The sequence below is a fragment of the Eufriesea mexicana genome, unplaced genomic scaffold (assembly GCF_001483705.2).
Source record: "Eufriesea mexicana isolate 0111107269 unplaced genomic scaffold, ASM148370v2 scaffold267, whole genome shotgun sequence".
Taxonomy (NCBI): Eukaryota; Metazoa; Arthropoda; class Insecta; order Hymenoptera; family Apidae; genus Eufriesea; species Eufriesea mexicana.
In genome coordinates, this window is record NW_016908419.1 from 180,723 (window position 1) to 200,694 (window position 19,972).

Sequence of the window (19,972 nt, forward strand, 5' to 3'; positions counted from 1 at the left end):
AATCCGTTGAAAATTCACGGTGGGAATGGTACGTGGAACGATATGAAATATACGAAATCGTTAGAAAATCGTCTACAAACGATCGGATACCCTCGTAACACCCTACGTCTATGCGTAATATTAACACGAGCCAAGCATCCGCACTTGAACTCCAAGATCACCTCCTCTTCGAAATACGTCTTGAAGAATCGACGAACGTGCACGAACGAGTCCTCTTGAAAACACAGTCTCCGTGTCGGTGCAGCTCGAATCGACCTTAAAATTCCGTCGAAATTTCCGCGGCAAGTTATCCCTCGTATCCTCATCCACGGGTACGTGATTGCGCGATGCTGTCTCCGTTCCGAGTGGATCCTCTTTACACGTCGATGCCGAGCAGCTCCCTGTTGTCCGCCCCCGAGAATCGACGGCGCAAACTGCGACGACGGAACTCCTTCCATCAGACGGATGCGCGTTTCATGAGGAAGCTCGAGCTCGAAGGGGGCCTGTAGCCTCGGTAACCCTGGTCCAGAAGCTCGGAATTCGGGGCACCGAGGCAGGTGCACGAGCACACGCTCACGCAGTCATCGGAGTCATGGACTATGGGCACGTGGCTGGCCAGAAGCTTCCCGTTCACCACCTCGCCGTCCAATGCCAACACGGGATGAGACACTGGCTGGAGCTCGTTGTCATCGCGACGCGCGTCGCCGATGTTTCTGTTCGGTGAGTGACAGTGATTGACAGTTATTTCGAGTATTTATACCAGGGTGGTGTGTCAGTGGAGCGTTTTGTGTTTCATTTTCTACACAGGAATGATTATAGAATGATTGTTATTTGGGAAAGGCTGTTTTAGTTGGCAGAGAATTGCTATGTTTGTTCCGTGTAAAAATTTTAGGGTGGAAGTACAGGCGTTACTACAGCTTTATATGATGTCTGTTGACAGGTGGAGAGTGTATTCGGTTGGAGCAGACCTTCGACATGGTCTACACTTACAGCAGGGAGAGAATTGCAGTGACGAGGAGTGAAAGAGTATCATAGTGCAGTCTTCGGGATTCAGAGACGAGTACTTACATGGTCATAAAGCGGAGTACGAGTAAGTTGATGCTGGCAGCGACGACGGCCAGACCGAATAGGATGAAGACTAAGCTTAAGGCCACGTATCCAGGTTTGTTGGAAAGTGCATGATCGTTCTGCAAGATTACCATTACAGGTCACGTGAGCTATGACAACCAATGTAAATAACCCAGCTGTGGAACTAGATCCGAGTATTAACCCTTTGCACTCGACGATTTTTTGGCTATAAAGAAGAGTAGGAGTTTAAAGATTTTCTGCTATAAAGCTGACGATATTTGTTTAAGCAGTAAATAAGAAATCGTATAATAATTAACACGTAGAATTATTTGATTTCGATACCTCGCACACTGTTACATTCTCTTACATTTGACATATTAATGAACATCGATCTTCGAAATTTTATCAAACGGCGACTGAAGGGCACCTTTCGAGTGCAAAGGGTTAATTTTGAGCAGAGAAAATTCTGCTTAATCTGACAATTAATTCACTCCATCAAAGGTGGATTTATTAAATTCGGGAGAACATGAGGATGTTATAGTACTGGGATCCAAAGGAAAATTTAAATTTAGGAAATTTCGATGATTTGTTTCTCGATAGATCAATTCTAACGAAATTTAAAGTTCGTTCATGGATATTCACCTGCAGAGCGACGTAATCGCCGAAGCCAATGGTGGTGAGCGTGACGAAGCAGTAGTAGAAGCTGTCAAAGTAGCTCCATCCCTCGTAACGCGAGAACACGGCAGCTCCAGTCGTGATAATGATGCTGGAGAGCAAACCCGTCGCGAGCATCAGATTCATCTCTGTTGCTTCGGTTTTCTTGCACCTCAAATAGGTTTTCGCCCGCTTGATCACTATGGACGCGAACTTGTTCAAGCGTTCACCGATACTCTGAAACATCACCAGACCCAGAGGAATGCCCACCATGGCGTAGCCCATGCAGAACGCTTTGCCTCCTATGGTGACTGGCGTCGAGTGTCCGTACCCTCGAAACGTTGACGAAAATCGTTAGACAGAACGTGCAGTGGAATAAATATTCGGAGAAAAATTTTTCACGTGCTCGGAAATATCCCGAATTAAATGTACGGTGTAAATTCGGGGAAAATAGGGAATATACAATATAGGGAATAAATGTCTGTGGAAATTTAAGGAAAATTGTATATTCGGTTTCAATCGCACGTATGACAGATTTGCAATTTTTCTATTCAATTTTTCTCGAGGAATTGGGAGATTGCTTTATAAATATACGCGCGTTAAAGGTACCAAGGTCGCAACGAGATATCGATTACGTATGATATATATTTAATTTCCTGATGGGATTAATTTCCAAAGTTTCACGCTGTTGGAAGTATCGCTTACCTATCATAGCGAGTACAAGGGTGGCGAAATAAAAGGCACCAGCGAATTTCCACTGAGGACCCGCTTTGTGCGGCTTGTTTTCTATTATAACTATCTCCAACATCCTGTAGTCCTCTTGCGTGATGTTGTACTTCTTCATCATGTTCCGACGAACCTCTAAAATCATCATGAATTAATGTATGTCTACAAAAATTCTTCGTGTTAATTAATTTCCAACGTGCTACTAATTATCCTTATTATAGCGAACATTAGATTATAATTTTTTACTACCCTTGTTTATATATTTATTTATTACTTACATGCAAGTTGGGAGTTTAAATATTCATTATTCTTAATAACGCGGTAAAATATTCATAATATGAAAATAGCAACCCCCATCCATCACACCCTAAGTCCACCCACTCTATTTAAGTTTGACTCTTAGCATTTCATTACGCTTGACCCCAATCACACGTTCAAACACTCGTGTACAGAAATACCAAACTCGTTCGACACTCTATTATCACCCATCCTACACCTACACTCGCTTCCCTGCCAATCATGCAATCGTCGAATATTCACACTCGAAAATAACTCTTCCTCTTCCAGTTCCTATCAGAATCCACGCGTTTACCTACCACACGCGTACTAGCTTAAACGTTTACAGCAAATTTCTATCTTATCCCCGATCTTCGTAATCCTCATGCATCATTCTCAACGAGCAACTAAAACACCCTATATCCATCCATCTCCCAAACGCGCTTTCAAACATTCTCTCAGGAATACCACACTCATACTCATACAGGGTGGAACACTTAACGCCACCATCGTGATAAATCTCTAATCGTTCAATTATCCAAAAAGAGGGTAGAAATTATTTCCCAGTAAATGATAGGATCTAACAAAACAACGAGAGAGTTAACCCATAAACGAACATTATCGAGGTAGCCACGTCACTCTGTATACTAATCGTATTCTAATCTATGTTCGTTTTCGATGTTGCAGTTACGATCACACGCTGAACACACGGATTACCCACCCGAGAGGAACTCCCAGCGTTTCCTCTCCGTGTCCGACTCCATCACGTCGAACAGCGCCGCGCCGACCAGCAGGTACGTGAACGTGCACACCACTAGCGCCAGGGTCCTAACATTCTGCCTCTTCATCTTCGCACAGTTCGTGAACCGCGAGCACCAAGCCGCACACCTCGCAGGGATCCCTCAGGTTTCGCTTTCCTACGCGCTCGTCCGCACGAACACGCGCGGCGCGTGGTTCATGCTGGTCGCGGCTCGAGAGGAACGACTGACAAAGTTTCCGTACGCGCGGCGCTATCGATCCTGCGGCCTCATGTCACGGGACACGCTCGAGGAGGTAAAACGTCGCGACGCGTGCACGATACGCGAAGGCCAGCACCTACGGCAACTCCACGCTCCACGCGACGACGCTCCACTAGGTGCCAGTATTGATCGCGTCCTCGAGCGCCGCGGGTAGCTCCATGGAAACGCGGCGTCGCTGCCAAGGGGTTGGCTATCGGTAAGAACGCTCTTGCAGTGGAACGAGTCGGTCACTGGTCAGACCGAAGGGTGGTATTCGTTGGATTGACTGGGTAGACGGAATTGACGAACGGTAATGTAGATAGAACGGGATGGGAAGAGAAGATTGTAGGTATATGACGAGAATCGTGGATTTTTGATAGTTTCGGTGAATTATTTTGAGTCACAGAGTTAAGAGCGAATTGGTAAATTCAGGTGGACTGATTTGTACATTTAGGTGATTAATACTAGATGTTGGTGTATATAGACACTAGGTGTATATTTGTATACATATTTCTAGGGACACCTGTTAAATTGACAGGTAAAGGAAACCTTAACGATTAGTTTAATTTAAAAACAATTATATATTATATTAACAGTCTTAGTATAAGTTAATTAAATCTGTTACCATGGTATAATTGGAGCAATCCTTCAGTCAAATTGACAAGTTCCGTAAATCTAGTGTTAAAGTAGGAGTGAGATTGCGAATCATTGATGTAAATTAGAGTTTCTTAATTGTTCGATTTAAATACTATAATTGAAATATTTTCTATGAGAACGTATGAAGGAATATTTATTATACGAATTCGGGTTACCATGGTGGGTCACGTCACACGTTTGTTAGTGTTCATTGATAAGACAGGGACCTGTTGATAATTGAAATTGTTATGATAAGTGATATGTATTTCATTGGAAATAGGAATAGAATAGGCAGACAGGGAGAGGAACGATAATTAGTTGAACTAATTTAATCAAATTGTTTGATTAGGATTAATAATGAGACAGACCATTGTTTATATGACCGTGTAGAAATAAGAGATATACATCTAGGGACTTCTTAGAAAATTATTAAGTAGACACAGTCTGCACCTGGTCAGGCATATTTGAGTAGAAACGCATGGGCAATGGTGAGCCAGTACTACTTAAAAAGTCTAGCCAACGGCGGGTCTATGATAGTAGAAATGTATGACCAACTGTTGACCCATGTTACTCAAAATGTCAGGTCAATGGCTGACCTATGTAACTTATATCGTGCATGACCGACGCTATTTAAATTATTTCTGTCCAACTGCGAGCCTATTCTACTTAAATTACGCCTGACAAAGCGGTGGCCTATACTATTTAAACCACATCTGATCAATCGCGAACCTATACTACTGAATCGTCACCCTTCGTTCAAAGTGTGATAACTCGACGACAAAAATTCGTACATTGACTTTTAAGAGTTCGTTGTAAAGAGGATTCTTCGTTCTTTAATATCCACCTAGAAAGAGAGCTAAGTCTAAGTGAGTTAGCTTCGCAGTTAAGAAGCGAACTATAAAACTCTCGTTGTCGACGAAAGCAGCAGTTGTCCAGTAGTCCAGGTCTGTCGTTGATCAGGCAGACCACTCCGAGAGTTCGCTAATGGGGTAGCAAAGGGAGACCCACGTTTCCAGCCCCCATGGATAATTCAGAAGATACTTTACCGATCAGGAGGTCTGTCGAGGGTACCCTTTGCCCGTTTGAAGAGAGCGTGCCGCTTAAAAGGGAGTTGCTACTCGATATAGAGTTTCGGTTTAACTTACCGAACTGGTTCGCGCATAATCGAGTTGCCGACACAGCCGTGTTCTAGTTTTACGACCAAGTTAAGCTTCGTCGTTGCTTATGCAATTATTTGTTGCTCATAAGCCAACATTGTTTACCTCCGAGATCATTTAACTTCCGCTTTTCTTTCCCGGACTTTTACGTCGAGAATAAATTACAAAAGTCGTAGATATTTTTATTAAATATTTTAATCCTATTTATTATATCGTTCTTCGGATAATAGTATCTTTATCTATATTCCAGGTATTCTAATCTGGTACTTTGTATATTTAATGCATAGGTCTCTCAGGTGTCTTCGCAAACTCGAATTATTTCGTACCTTTTATCATTGTAATTCTATTAGTTCTTCACTTGACAAATTCCTAAATTTTCTAACGTTAGTCGAAGATAATTCATCTTTCACTCTTTCGTTACTATTTGAACGGAATATATAATTAGGTGTAATATATAATGAAGGTGTAAATAAGTCACTATTCGCCTGTTTATTAATCCATTGCTTCCCAAATACTCAGTCGAATCTATTCAATTTGACTGGCAACGAAAAAATTCGATACCCTTCCAAAATTCACTAATTCGTAGTACAAATGTAGCATCGATGTATAATGATATTCCCCTACGGCCAATACTCATCATACAACGCACACGTCGATCCATATACACAAACAAAAATGCATATAACCTTTCTGTTAAATTGCAGTTTCTAGCAATCTATCTGATACATTGCCTCTTTATCGAAGCGTTAAGCAGAATGTCATACGTTATTCAAGCCCGACACGAAATTCCCCTGGAACCAGTCGCTGAGAAAGACAAACGCGTAGGAATGGAGAAAAAATGTACGTGCACTGCACGGAAGCGGTGACTTTGGATCTAGGTTAAAGGTGAAGGACCGTGAAAGCGTACATTTTATCGAGCACCAGGCACGATAAGAATTTCATTAAAAAAAATCAAAAAAGGGAGAAAGAAAATGGAAGTCTTCGTTAACGAGACAATTAAATGGACTTACAAAGCGTGCAAAAAAAAAAAATAAAAATAAATGGGAGAAAATATTTTTTCCACTCGAGATAGAATTCGAGTATGAAGATTCGAAATCGGAACTCATGTTCGATTCGAATCGATCCTCGATCATGATCGATCTCGAGGGGATTTCTTCGAGGCTCTCCAGCGGTGCTGGACACGTCTTGCTATGATTTTGCGTTCGTGCGTTTCGCAGTTTTATTGCGGTTACATGTCTTGAAAGACGTTTACGAGCAAGAGTTATGGTTCGAGGAGCACAGAAGGTCCGATCCTCGTGTACAGTGATAAGTAATGTTTTATATACGGGAAATCTATGTGGTTGGATAGCGAGGGAATCCAGATACAAGGGGCACGTGGACACTGTAGACTACATACACCTCGAGCAGAGGCTGGATATTTCGAAAATTTATATTCGTACCTTCTTTATTGGAAAAGCCAGCCTGTCAGAGGCTGTTGTGACAATAGAGGCTGAGAAATTTGCTTACAGGGAAAATTGAGAAAAATGAAATAAGTCTTGCGTCTGACGGTGATATTCGTGAAAATGTTCCGGGGAACAGGCACCTTGTCGCCTCTAAATCGAAATTTAGGGTATAGAATGGAAATGACAAGATAGTAACGATAAAAATAGCGAATAGGAATAACATAAAAGTTCTTTGTCTGACACGAATTGCTACGAATTGCAGTAGCGTATTCTGTAGGCTTTTCTGAGGAAGAAATCATCCAGAGATAATATTAGGATGATCTTGAATATTTTCAGGATGACAAAATAACATGTAAAATATAAAATATAAATAAAAATACAGAGGAAATCAAAATATTTTGACATACATGTAGGTATATATCGAGGAAATTTATTTTATGGAGGTTCGAGTGTAGTTATAATTTATACAATATGTATAAAGTATCAAATTTATTGTTAGTAATAAATTAAAATTGTTAATAACAAATTTCTCGAAGCATAAATTTATAATAAAAACGAAAAAATCGAGAAATTCTTGGTTACTACGGAAGAAAAGTAAGTATTTACGAAATCGGCAACGATCGTCATTTTCCGTCGATCTTCGGCCCATCGTCGACTATATAAACATCGCGCGAGCACTAACGAGTCCATTTTCAGGTTTCACCTCGGGCCGGACGGATCTTTCTCATTGGGCCTGACTGCTGATGCGGAAGAGGTGACCATCGGTCATCGGTCATCGGTCAACGGTCAAGGATCAGTGGTGAGTACTATATATTATATATTGTATATATATAATTTCATATTCTGCTTATTTATTCCATATTAATTTCTAATTTGTTTCATTTCTCTTAAATTTCCTTTAGGTTTAGATTCTTCATCGTTGGGCATTTCTGATCATCATGAGATGTATACAGCTTAGTTTCAACTTGTTATAAGATAAAGTGTATGTGTTAGAGAAGCGAGCAATAGTTGTGTGGCAGTAAAACTCCCTATACAGGTCACCCAGGAATATTTTCTCGATCTTATCGAATTAGAATCTGTTTCGACAATTCTGTTCCATGGTTTCCTCTTCAGAACTTCGAGTCTCGCGTTAGAGTTCCGATTTTCTCGCAGATCTGTGACACAATAATATAGGAATCATTTCGGAGCTCGAAATTGCGACGAAGAGACGGGTAGGTGCAGAGAAATTCATAAAATAGGAAGCAAACTTTCGAGGTATGTTTAGAACGTCGGTAGGAACGTTCGCACTATCCAAACTTCGTGTTTATCTTTCGCACTTGGTAATTTTCCTTCGACCTACGCATCGCGCGTAATGAATTTTCTCGACACTTTTGTGCTCCCTGCCGCCATTGTTTCGATCACGCGCTGTGAATCAACTTCCTGTATAATCAATCCTCTCGCAAGACTTGTACAGGTTGTAATAAAAGGAGAGGAGAAGGTAATTTTCCAAAAACTCCATCAAAGTTTCTGAAATCGACAAATTCGCCTGATATCCTACCGCAGTGGCAGAATACCTTCATTCGAATAAGAATTTATTCTTCACCCGCTCGTATGTTGTTCTTTTTACGTGGTAATTATTACTTTCGATTTATTTTCGAGTCGCTTTGTAAAGTGCAAGCTGCATCGCTGATCTGAATAACGCGATTTCCTCTCATCGCACTCTGATTAAAGATTCCTTCGTGAGAAACGATGAAAGTGAACGACTATCGATGTTCATTGGGCGAAATGCCTTTACGCTTGGTTACATGCAACAGAGAATAATTCTTTATTCGATATTACTCGAGATAAGTTATTGAAAATTACATAAGGGACTAATAAACGAATCGATTTTTTAAATAATTTGTATTTCCATGAGAGTATAATTCTATTCAAGTAAGAGTTCACTCCTTATGCATAGTAATTATTTTCGATGCGTTTCGAAATTTTTTCAGATTGCAAAACGGTCTTCGAAATAAATTGGCTTTTCCTTATTACTCTTCTGCAGTAATTTCCAAGCAAAGTATACTGCAATATTCAAGTGTTTAGTGATTATTCGATTTCTTTTTCCCTAGATTGTCAACCAGCGAAATGAGAGAAAATTCAAGGTAATAGTTGCAATAGAAATTATTGTACATTTACTCTTGGTCCATAGTGGACTAAAATTATATCTACTTCTTTCCTTTATACCGGAAAAATATTATAAAAATTATATTTTTCCTTCTCCCTGTATTTCTCTCTATCTGTCGCAGAATTTACATACACGGTGAGACGAGGAGGGCTTAATATCGTTAGTCCATACTACTGAAAACCTCTTTACAACAGGATACGAGGAACCATCGACCTTGGTTAAAAGAAATTCCTTTGGAGCCAGAATTATTAACGAGCAGCGATTAAGTTTGCACTCGATAGTCCTCACAACTCTATCCCAATGTGGAATTCGCCTGTTCGAAACAAAGACCACAGAGACCGTTTAAATAACTTCGACTTCCGCTCTCTCAAGGTCCGCGCCGTCGGTCGAGGACGTTTTTCCAGCGAAATTACACGCCGATCCCCACGGGGTGCCTGTTAATCGAGCACATTCGTACGAAACAATGCTTCGAACCCGATTGTTGGACTATTTGCATGCGGATGCCATCCCTGGCGAGTGATCCTGTTTGCACGAGCAGACCGATAACGAACGTCCCCGCTATATCGCTAATAACGAACGCCGCACGGGGCTTCTGCAAGGTGAAGTAGCGAGAAAATTACCCTGCGTTTCGTCGACCGTTAAAGGTTTAGCCTTATTTGTCAGGAGAATTACCCTCTTCCTCGATCTTGCGCTGGATCTCGCCTTGAATACGACACGCTCCGAATACGCCATCGAGTGAGACACCAAAGAGCTGCGTGGCGCCTCTGGCTACGTTCTCTCTTCCTTCCCTTTTTCCTCTCTGCTCTTTCTCTCTTCCCTTTGTTCCGTTAATGGACAGGCGAAAGCTGGGGAAAAGGGAAGAATGGCCGCACGTAGCAGTCGACTGTTGCGTATGGGGAGGGTGAGAAAGGTGATTAGAATTTGATGTCGGACGGTTAACCGAGAACTCTGATCACGGGGACATCGATATCGGTCTAATCGATGCGAATCTGACGACTTTTGCTGAACTGTATTTTTGTTACAGATATATAATCGGGATACAGTCGATGACCAAGTGATTTATTCGATTTTTTCGATAATTTAGTAACTATGTAAGAGGGTGAGAAGAAAGGACTCGATTATCGCTATGCTGTCCGCACGTTTAATCAGGATTCTTTTGTTTGGTGCCAGTAGAACTCATCATTTGCTCATGATACCAACGTGGTGTCACCGGTATTTGCCTGATAGCTTTCGCATGACAACAACGTGGTGCCACCGGACGACATAGCGTTAAATAAGTCTACTTCTCGATGGCTGATTGTACTTTATTCCGTAGGATATTCACACGCCGTTCTACTTTCTCACGTAAAACTCCATCGTCCACTCCTCGATCTGCCCTTATAACAGTGGGTCTTGTTTGTCAATCCGCCGTGAAGATCAAACGGATTGCCGCTTCTTTTTGAGATTCCGGTTATCACTGCTACGTGCTCCTCACACACGCTGCCTTAATGGTAACCGGAACTCGCATACTCTTACATACTCCTACAATTATAAAATAGTAATTAAGTAATTAAAACGGTAATTATAAAATAATATTTTTAAGGGACCGGAGATCGTGATACGAACGCCGTCAGAGGTATATTAATTCATTAGATTCGATTTACGATCCATAATTTGAAGATCGATGATGTTTTATATAGGTACGTTAATGTATATAGGCTCGTGTTATACGCAGACAGCGAGGATAAATATCAATTACAGTTATAGGCACTTCAAAACGGAAGGATTCGATACCTGGCGTTTGTAAATGTCGAACGTCGTTGACGATGCAGTTACGTTTCGAGTAATCCCATAATCCCGATGTTAAACCAACTTACGACGAAGATCAGACATCCTGGACTAAAAAACCAATCACGAAACGATTGAGGAGCACTTTGGACGAGGAGTATTTCTCGAGATAGGCACTAGCATTTTTATAGCCCATCTTTATTATAGTCTTATTCTATATTACCGATGGAGTTTATGGAATACCTATCCCATAAACTTCTTACCAATATCGCAATTTCCAAACAAAATATTTCCAACCTAAAATATCCCAAAACACACAATTTTGATAGAAAAACCTTTCTTCCAAAGCACTCCTCAATTCCTCAACTCCTAATTTTACACGATATTCGTCCGTATTTTTCGCGATGATTATTAACACTCGCAATGGTGCTTAACCCAATACTTTTCGTTCGATTTAAGAATGCACGGACGGGATAATAATACCAGTGATCTGTCGAGATCGTCGAAGATCGTCGAAGATCGTCGAAAATCGTGAGGACGACGTCACGATCGTGACAAGCGAAGAATGGAAAGGATAATAATACCAGTGATCTGTCGAGATCGTCGAAGATCGTCGAAAATCGTGAGGACGACGTCACGATCGTGACAAGCGAAGAATGGAGCTGCGATTTAAGAAAGTGACAAGGCGTTGTTCCCATTGAACGCGTCATTAAATGAAAAATTTAATAAGATCCAGAATGCTGCCTGCGAAGAGAAAGAAACACTCGGTAGTGGAGAAGAAAGCGAAAAATAAACGATCGCGAAGAGGTGTTCCGTGGAGCAACGAGAAAGGGAGGATCCTCGAGAAGGGACCGACGAGTGGCGTCCCTTTAAGAACATGCTTCGTTCGCTTTTATCATCGCACAAACGGACTGTAACGACGAGAATAGGAGAAAGCGCGACGATACGCTGCGACAATAACTCGAAATCGCTTCCGGGGTAAGCTCGAGAGCTAATAATATCTGCCGTAGCTTTGTTTGCCTTCGGTTCGATAAACGTGGACGTAACTGCCCACTTTTAGACCGATCTTATCCGACCTCGGCATATATGTAGGATCTTCGAAATCTCGCCGAATTTGCAGGCTGAGTAAGTTAAACGATCGGATTAGAATCCTCCGTTAGTAAATTATAGTTGTTTAAGATCGAACCTCGAAGATTTTCATCTGTTTACCTACTAAATCGAATATCTTATTCTCTCCTTATATCTTATGCAAGAAGTTCCAGGGGTGAATAATCGTAGTGCTATGGAAATAAATTTCTGAGATCGGGATAAATCTCGAGGATGTATTTAGAAAATAAAAGCTCGTCGAATTTAGGGAACAAGAAATTTGAATTCTCCGGTATTCGCAATTTTTATCTATTCATTTATGTGCCAGATAGAATATTTTATTTCCACTTTCTGGCTTACGTAAAAAATTCGCAAATTGTTCGACTTAGGGTAGTATAAAAATGTCTTCAAATGGTCAATTTTAGATTTCAAATATCGTTTGTATTAGTGGAATATTGTATTAAAAAATTTGCTTCGAGTGAGAAATTTCTACGTGGAGTAGAAGGGAAAAGGTTTAAAATTTTCGAAAGCTCGCTGCTTCTGCTATCAGGATAAGCCACGCCATGAGAAGATCGCTTCCACCCTGATGACCCACCCTGGACCCTAGACCCAACCTTACATTATCGCGAATTTCATCTTCCAATCTTCGACGAGATGAACGAATATCGAGACTGCGAAATAATTCCGAGAGCTACCTCTTAAAATGAACAATGGGTATATTAATAATGGCCAGAGCTTCCGGAGCAACGATGTATTCTAGAGTCACGAATACATTCTCTATAGTACATTAAGGATTATAATTGTCCCCGCATAAAGAACACAGAATACGTAATAAGTTCCCACGGAAATTAAATTTACGTAAAATTCAGCTCGTTCGTCGTTTCAAATTCATCTGGATTTATATTTAAAATTTCCAGTTTTTCTTTCCCATTTTCAGTTGCCAGTTTAATGTCCCAATTTGCGGATACATGTTTCCAAAGCGATTAAAATCTCGAAGGTCCTCTTCAAAAATTGTAACACGCGTTGAAATTCAACAGCTCCGAGTTTCCAGAACGAATTATAAATTTTAATGAACACGCGAAATTTTTAATAGCGACCCGCGGCGCCTCGGAATTTTCACGAAATAATTCCCTCGGCGCAAAACAAACACGCGAACTTTCTCGATTTTCGATATTTGCCGAAAAGGGAGGAAATTCTTTTATTCACCTTTGCGCACACATTCCGTCACCTTGTTATTTTCATTCGCCACATCCCAGCGGCGCCTGGGAACCTCGAAATTTGATTTCCCGAGCAATTCGTTCCAAAAAATTCGTTTGTCTAACCAGTTTGCGAATGTTTGTTTAAACAATGCCTGTATCGAAACTGTATTTAACACGTTGAATGCCATGGGGGTCTGGCGCGCACAAATTGATAGAAATATATATAATTTAAACTAAATGTCAATATTTAGAAATTTTTATTCTTACCATCGTTAATTCAGTGATGACCCCCGTCGCAATTAACATGTGAAACATGGTTATACATTGTAACTTATCTATTGCAGATAATACTTTAACGTTATATGTATCGCATAATAGAAAATTCATCCGATGCGATATAATCCCTGTAAAACTGACGTGGCATTCAACGTGTCAACAATTCCACGGCTCATTCCTCCCGAAAAATAATACGGGTAATGTTAAGCCAATATTGCGCAAAGAATTTAACACGAATTGCAGAGACTGAAGCACGAGAACTCTCTTCTATCTGTAGAGCGAGCACGAGGTATATAGCGCACATCAAACGCAAGGTAAATCCATCCCAGACGTCCATTCAAGGTCCGAAATTGGTCGGCATGGAAGTCGCGGCAATCACTTCCGTTTCTCATCGCGGCGGCTACATCAAGGCACCGATGTCGAGCTTTCATACCGTGCAGAAAGGGCGTGGCTGGTGGCGGTAAATGCACTCGAGTTCCTCTCCGGTGCTGTCGAAAGGAAAAACCGAAAGGAAAAACGCGACGAAGAATTTATCCGAGCTATGAGCGATCTAAGCACATCGCTGACATGCAAACGACGTTTTTCTTTCGACTCGACGTCTCTTTCACACTGAACGAGCGTCGACTTTATTATCCGATGAACTTTCAGCGATATCATCTCCAAATCCACGGCCTAAACGGATATCTCTGAATTTCTTTACTCAAAATTCGGATTCAACGATATTCCTCCTTTAAATTCGCGATTTTTCTCGTGATACAGGTATGTGGAATCGTTTTTGAGTGAATTGGCTTAAGATAGCATTGTTGGCTTTTTGATGGAATAAAATAAACTTGTAAATGGGATGAGGACGATCTGGCTATGAAGCAAGAGAGATTCGCTCTGGGTACAATTTTCTGATTTTTCTTAAAATTGATTTTCGAAACTGTCTTTTCACACCCTTGCACCCTTACTTTTAATTATTCATTTTGTCTGTTTCAGACTCAGGCTTTCTTTCTGAATCATACCCTTTTCTACGCAAACTTGGTGGACCAGGTACTTCAACCACTCTGGAAGTATCCCTAAATTTTCACTCGACTCTATTACAAACATTCTTTGCAGCTAATCTTCTTGTAAATAGTCACTTTTGTTCTAGGCCCAAACACTCTTGATACTCTTGCAGGGCTTCACTCATTTCATTCCCATAGGTATGTGGAGGTAATACTGTTTCAAATTTCCCGCCTTCAGAGGGACGAAGAAGACTTTATTTTTCAAAGGTTTCTATTTTATTTCATTTTTTCAAAAATTTTTACGTGACTAGGTTCTTCAACCATTCTGGACGTATCCCTACATTTTCACTCGACTCTATTACTAACATTCTTTGCAGCTAATCTTCTTGTAAATAGTCACTTTTGTTCTAGGCCCAAACACTCTTGATACTCTTGCAGGGCTTCACTCATTTCATTCCCATAGGTATGTGGAGGTAATACTGTTTCAAATTTCCCGCCTTCAGAGGGACGAAGAAGACTTTATTTTTCAAAGGTTTCTATTTTATTTCATTTTTTCAAAAATTTTTACGTGACTAGGTTCTTCAACCACGATCCATATTAATCCCACTTTAGATAACGATACTCGGAACAGATGGAATATAAAAATATTTCGATCTTCTTTCCAAGATTCTTCTGCAACCCGCTGCATCGATCACGATCACTTATTCGATTTTTAGCGTCGATTCGAAACCGATTCCGATCTTAATTCTAGCAATAAAGCCTGGCTACTCTAAATGGAAATAACAAAAACGCAGTGAACGTCGGAAGCCTTAATTCCTGTGGTAAAACCCGCGCCATTTTAAACTCTAATAAGGAAACGGGCAGAATTAAAAGACACACACACGTGGATACATTGTCGAAATCGCGGCGAATTTGGAGAACCGTGAAATCCACAAGAGCCGTACGTTTGTTATCGAAAATTCGACGCTTTCCACGGCCGGCAGGTTAAACGAGATTTCACGATTCACTTGATTCTTGTACTCGATATTCGTCGAGCTTAAACGTCCATTGTCCTGCCTGCGTGTTATTGAAAAATTATTCGAATAAATTCCATCGTCGATATTACTCGTATCGCGTTTCCGCTCGTGACAGGAGGCATCTCGGATCACTCGAATTATCCTCGAATTTTCGTTTTGGTTATTCCCGTTGGAGCTGTTGGAAGAAGGCCCGCTAATGGTGCAACAAGATGGCCGGACGCGTAATTTGGGCATCGGTTTACGCCCCTGTTTCGGTTAACGAGGCGAAATGTCGCGGGTCCGCGGCACTCGCAGACATCCTCCGTGTAATTAAATGGCAGACTGTAATTGCGATCGCCGGTTAACGACATTCCCGCGTCGCGTTCCTGTCATTAAGCTCACTTTTCTACGGCTCAACAGCCCGCCTGCTCGAACTTCGCCGAGCTTTATTACACGTAGGAAATATCAGGCTTTCCCTTTTTCCCCAGACCGGGCTTTCTCGTTTCGTCCGTCAGACCATTGTTTCGTGCACGATTATCGGGCTTCTTTCACAATGCAAACGTTCGCCCACTATTGGCTCGTTATTGGATCGTTATTGGACCTGACGTAACGATACGTAGTACGAGCTTAACGAAGTGATTCGATGCATTGTAATTTATGAATGCCACGGGTTGCAACCGGGTTCGCGATCGCTTTGATCCGTCTGCTAGCCGGGTGTCGTTTAATCTTCGCTCTTTGACAACGTCTTCATCCGATTAGTCGTTAATTCTTATTATTTTCCGAAATATTTTCAAAGGGAAGAGAGGTGAAATTGAGATCGGAGAAGGGAAATGTTTAAAAAAGTTTGAAGCTTTGTACGCTTTGCGCGCTTGCTTGCGAAAATAAGAGCAAATAGCGGATCGTAGGAGGATAACGAAACGGATAATGTGGGTTGATACACGTTGGTCATCGAAGTTGGATCGTAGAAAGTTGGCGAGGAAAATTTTTTGATTTTCCAGAGTGTCGTCTGGATATTATTATAAATGGAATTTCCATGCTTCGAGGTAATTTCAGGATTTATTGTATCCGAAGTTTTGATTGCTTCTTTATTATATCGTGTATTTGGAGTATTATCGAGGCCGTTTCGACATTTCCATTAAAATTCCCTGCAAATCGATGATTGCAACCAGAACCTATTTTTCTATTTTCTTTTTTCATTTGTTTCGGGTGCAGAAATTAATTAATTGTTTCATTTCGATCAATCTTTTTTTGTTTCAGCACTTAAAATATATTTGCAGCAATGTGTGATCGATTTGAGCACATCGAAGACAGGTTCGACATTTATTATTAGCACTGCAATCACCTTAATTAGGTAATTAATACCTATATACTGTATACTATTTTTATACATTTTATACTTTTATAGATGCTGTTGATTATATCCTATACTCCATGCTATAACGTTCTCTCGGATATATAATGAAAATGAACAAATATGTATAATATTACATTTTAACCAGAAATTACACAGGTACAGAAATTAATTAATTGTTTCATTTCGATCAATTTTTGTTTTGTTTCAACTCTTAAAATACATTTGCAGCAATGCGTGATGGATTTGAGCACATCGAAGACAGGTTCGACATTTATAATTAGCACTACAATCACCTTAATTAAGTAATTAATACCTATATACTATATACTATTTTTATACTTTTTATACTTTTATAGATGCCGTTGATTATATTCTACACTCTATGCTATAACCTTATATCGGACATATAATGAAAATGGACAAACACGTATAATATTACATTTTAACCACAAAAACCAATACACTTTCACTGCGTAAAGAATTTTTACGTTAACAACGAACAATATCGGACCGATGAAATGTCCAATAACGAAATATAGCCTCGCCCACGATCAACTGGAGTACTCTATGAAATCAAAATAACCCGGCCAATCTTGCCAGCACTTTGCTTTCGAAAAGTCTAAAAATCCTCGTACACCCACGCCCGATTTTATCTTCCACATTTTCTCGCAATCTTCGATCATCAGGGCCAGTACGTCTGGCAGGCGAAACAGGCAACGATATTGAATTATTCCCGACGAATCTCGGCCAGCTGGATTCGCTGCTTACGCTTTCCGTGGCCAATAAAGCTATCAGCCGGTGCCGGCTCTCTCCGTGCAGCTCGTTCAGGTAGATCGAAGAGTAATTGAACTTGACTCCCTCGTCCGTGTGCCGAGGCCTGTCCTTGAATCTCGTGACGAGTTCGTGGCACAGGCGCGCGATAAATCAGCCTGGCCTGATGGGGTGCAGCCACGTCTAGAATTAATCGCCAGTGCCACGGGGTTTTCCCTTGCATTTTGCGCAGCGAACGAGTCTTTGGCTTCGAAGACGATGGAACGACCGTCGTTCGATCGAAAATTCAGTGTCGATCGTCGCAATTATTATACACATCGCGTGTACACAGCGTCTCCATGCGTGGCTCTTACGATACCTGGATGATTAAGCTCTAAAGTCCAGACGTTGGGTGAGAAATCTTCGCTCCACGTCCAAACGGCATAAGGTCTAAATGCTTAGAGAAACAGGGTTTCCTGATCCATCGTCAGTCATAAGGAAATTTTCTTCTAGGATACTATGGTTCGCCTAGACACATAGCATCCAATATTTGCATAGATGCGTGGCTTTTACAGTACTTGGGTAATTTGTTAATTAATTAGGCTTTACATTGCAGACGCTGGGTGTGAAATTTTCGCTCCATGTCCAAAGGACACAAGGTCCAATCGCATAGAGAAACAGGGCCTTCTGATCCATCGTCAGTCATAAGGAAATTTTCTTCTAGGATACTTATGGTTCGACTAGACACGTACCATCCAATATTTGAAGAATTCCTGGTCCTCGAATTTGAAAAATCGATAGTTGCATTGTAAATACCGATGAGAGAGTTCATCGCAATTTTTTGGAAAGAAAAATGGGTAAATTTGGCAAATAATACTTTTCATGCGATTTATCGTCAGAGTAAGCTTCGTAAACACGATTCCCATCACTTTAGGATCCCTACACACAGAGGACTACGCGAATTCGATTCCCATCGGAGTTCCTGAAGGTTTATCTGCAAGAATAACTATCATCTGACAACTAGGCTACCCTGTCGACGAAAAAACCACGAAGATAGATTTCGCCGAACCTCGTAACGCTTCACCCTCGTGTCCAGAAGCTCGACAAATTGCTTTCTATATATGGGGTGTTGTAAGAAAGACGTTTGCGACTCTGCGAGATTACAGTATCCACGTCGACGGGTAAAAAGTCTAATCAATATGTGTAGATACTAGACTCGGTCCCTTTAATGCTGTATTACCTTGAAATTTTCTTCTAGAGTAAGGAATTACGTTTCTTTTTACACCACTGCAACGATTTGTATTATCCGGTTTCCGGGGAAAAAAAAAGGACGATTCACAAATTGATTAACAATGTCAATTTTAATGTTTAATTTTGTTATATACTCGAATTAATTTCTCGTTTTACAAATTCATTTATAGAGACAGATTCGTTATCAGAAAATCATCAATAGCCTGCGAAATATTTAATTCAGCGTGTCTTCCTACCCCTAACTTGGTGTCAATTTTCATCCCTTCAAAATGGACAGTGGTGAATAAAATGAAATACGGGTCCAATATTTTTAGCTATTTTGCTATTATGCAAAGTTTCATCAAAATTGGCGATTAATTCTTAATTCCAACGCTGTATATTACTACCAAGGAAGTACGAAATGACTGGTACGAATCATTTTATTTTTCTAATTTCCGAAACTGGAAAAATTAGTATTATTCACGTGCCATAATAATTACCTCCGTTTTCATTTATTCTCATATGATAATTTCAGATATCATCGTCTACGTACGTTATATCTACCCGCGCATTTCAAATCACGGTAAAAACTTCCTGATACGTCGAATATTGTGAAAAGAACTGGTTCGTTACATCCCACGCAACCAGGAGCATAACTAATACGAACGAAGGTTACCTAAAACGCAGTAATATTCGAGAAACGACATCCGTTCACGAACTACGTCAATCTTGCATCAAGATGGATCAAGTATCTCGGTGAAAACAAATTCCCCGTGTCCTTCGTGGAAAGGACTGTTCTTAGGACCTACTAACCTACTCGTTGATCAGACATTTCGCCTCTGTCGAGTAGCACGAGCTCGGATGTGTCTCGTAATATTCCATAACACGGAGACGTAAGGGCAACCTCTGTCCTCGGTATTCCCGCAGCCATAATCACCGAAATCCATTCTTCCCGTAACTCGGTTCGTAAACGAACCGCGATGACGTTTGTATCGAGTCGTTAACGACGCGAGACGTCGGATCGGACAATCGTTCGACGCTTGACCCATTTCCACGAGCTTGCGGGCCGGCAAACGTCGACCCTAGGGGTGAGAAGAAACGCGAGACTCCCTTTAATGCCTCGACTCGGCAGCAGAAAGGCCTCCCGGGAGGATTCTTACCTTTCCTTTCTTCTTCGTTGCTCACCTGCAGCCGTCGCTTTACGACGTCCTTCCAACAGCTCAGCGAGACATTACCACGGGACATTG

General features: G+C 41.0%; 1 protein-coding gene across 1 annotated transcript; it reads right to left on the reverse strand.

The window, feature by feature from the left end:
• Positions 1-284: 284 nt before the first annotated feature.
• Task7 (TWIK-related acid-sensitive K[+] channel 7) lies at positions 285-3,734 on the reverse strand. Its single transcript, XM_017911473.1, has 5 exons — positions 3,425-3,734; positions 2,407-2,562; positions 1,690-2,033; positions 1,048-1,166; positions 285-692 (listed from the first exon to the last, which is right to left on the reverse strand). The coding sequence occupies exons 1-5, from the start codon at positions 3,549-3,551 to the stop codon at positions 437-439; spliced, it is 1,002 nt and encodes a 333-aa protein (XP_017766962.1). The 5' UTR covers positions 3,552-3,734; the 3' UTR covers positions 285-436.
• Between the last annotated feature and the right edge of the window lie 16,238 nt (positions 3,735-19,972).

What these genes read in the sequence shown, in the direction of transcription:
- Task7 (XM_017911473.1), bottom strand. Translation starts at nt 3,551, where the DNA reads ATGAAGAGGCAGAATGTTAGGACCCTGGCGCTAGTGGTGTGCACGTTC. An exon ending in ACGCTGGGAGTTCCTCTCGG is followed by an intron (nt 2,563 to 3,424) that starts GTGGGTAATCCG and finishes TGATGATTTTAG; the next exon opens with AGGTTCGTCGGAACATGATG. An exon ending in GCGATTACGTCGCTCTGCAG is followed by an intron (nt 1,167 to 1,689) that starts GTGAATATCCAT and finishes GTAATCTTGCAG; the next exon opens with AACGATCATGCACTTTCCAA.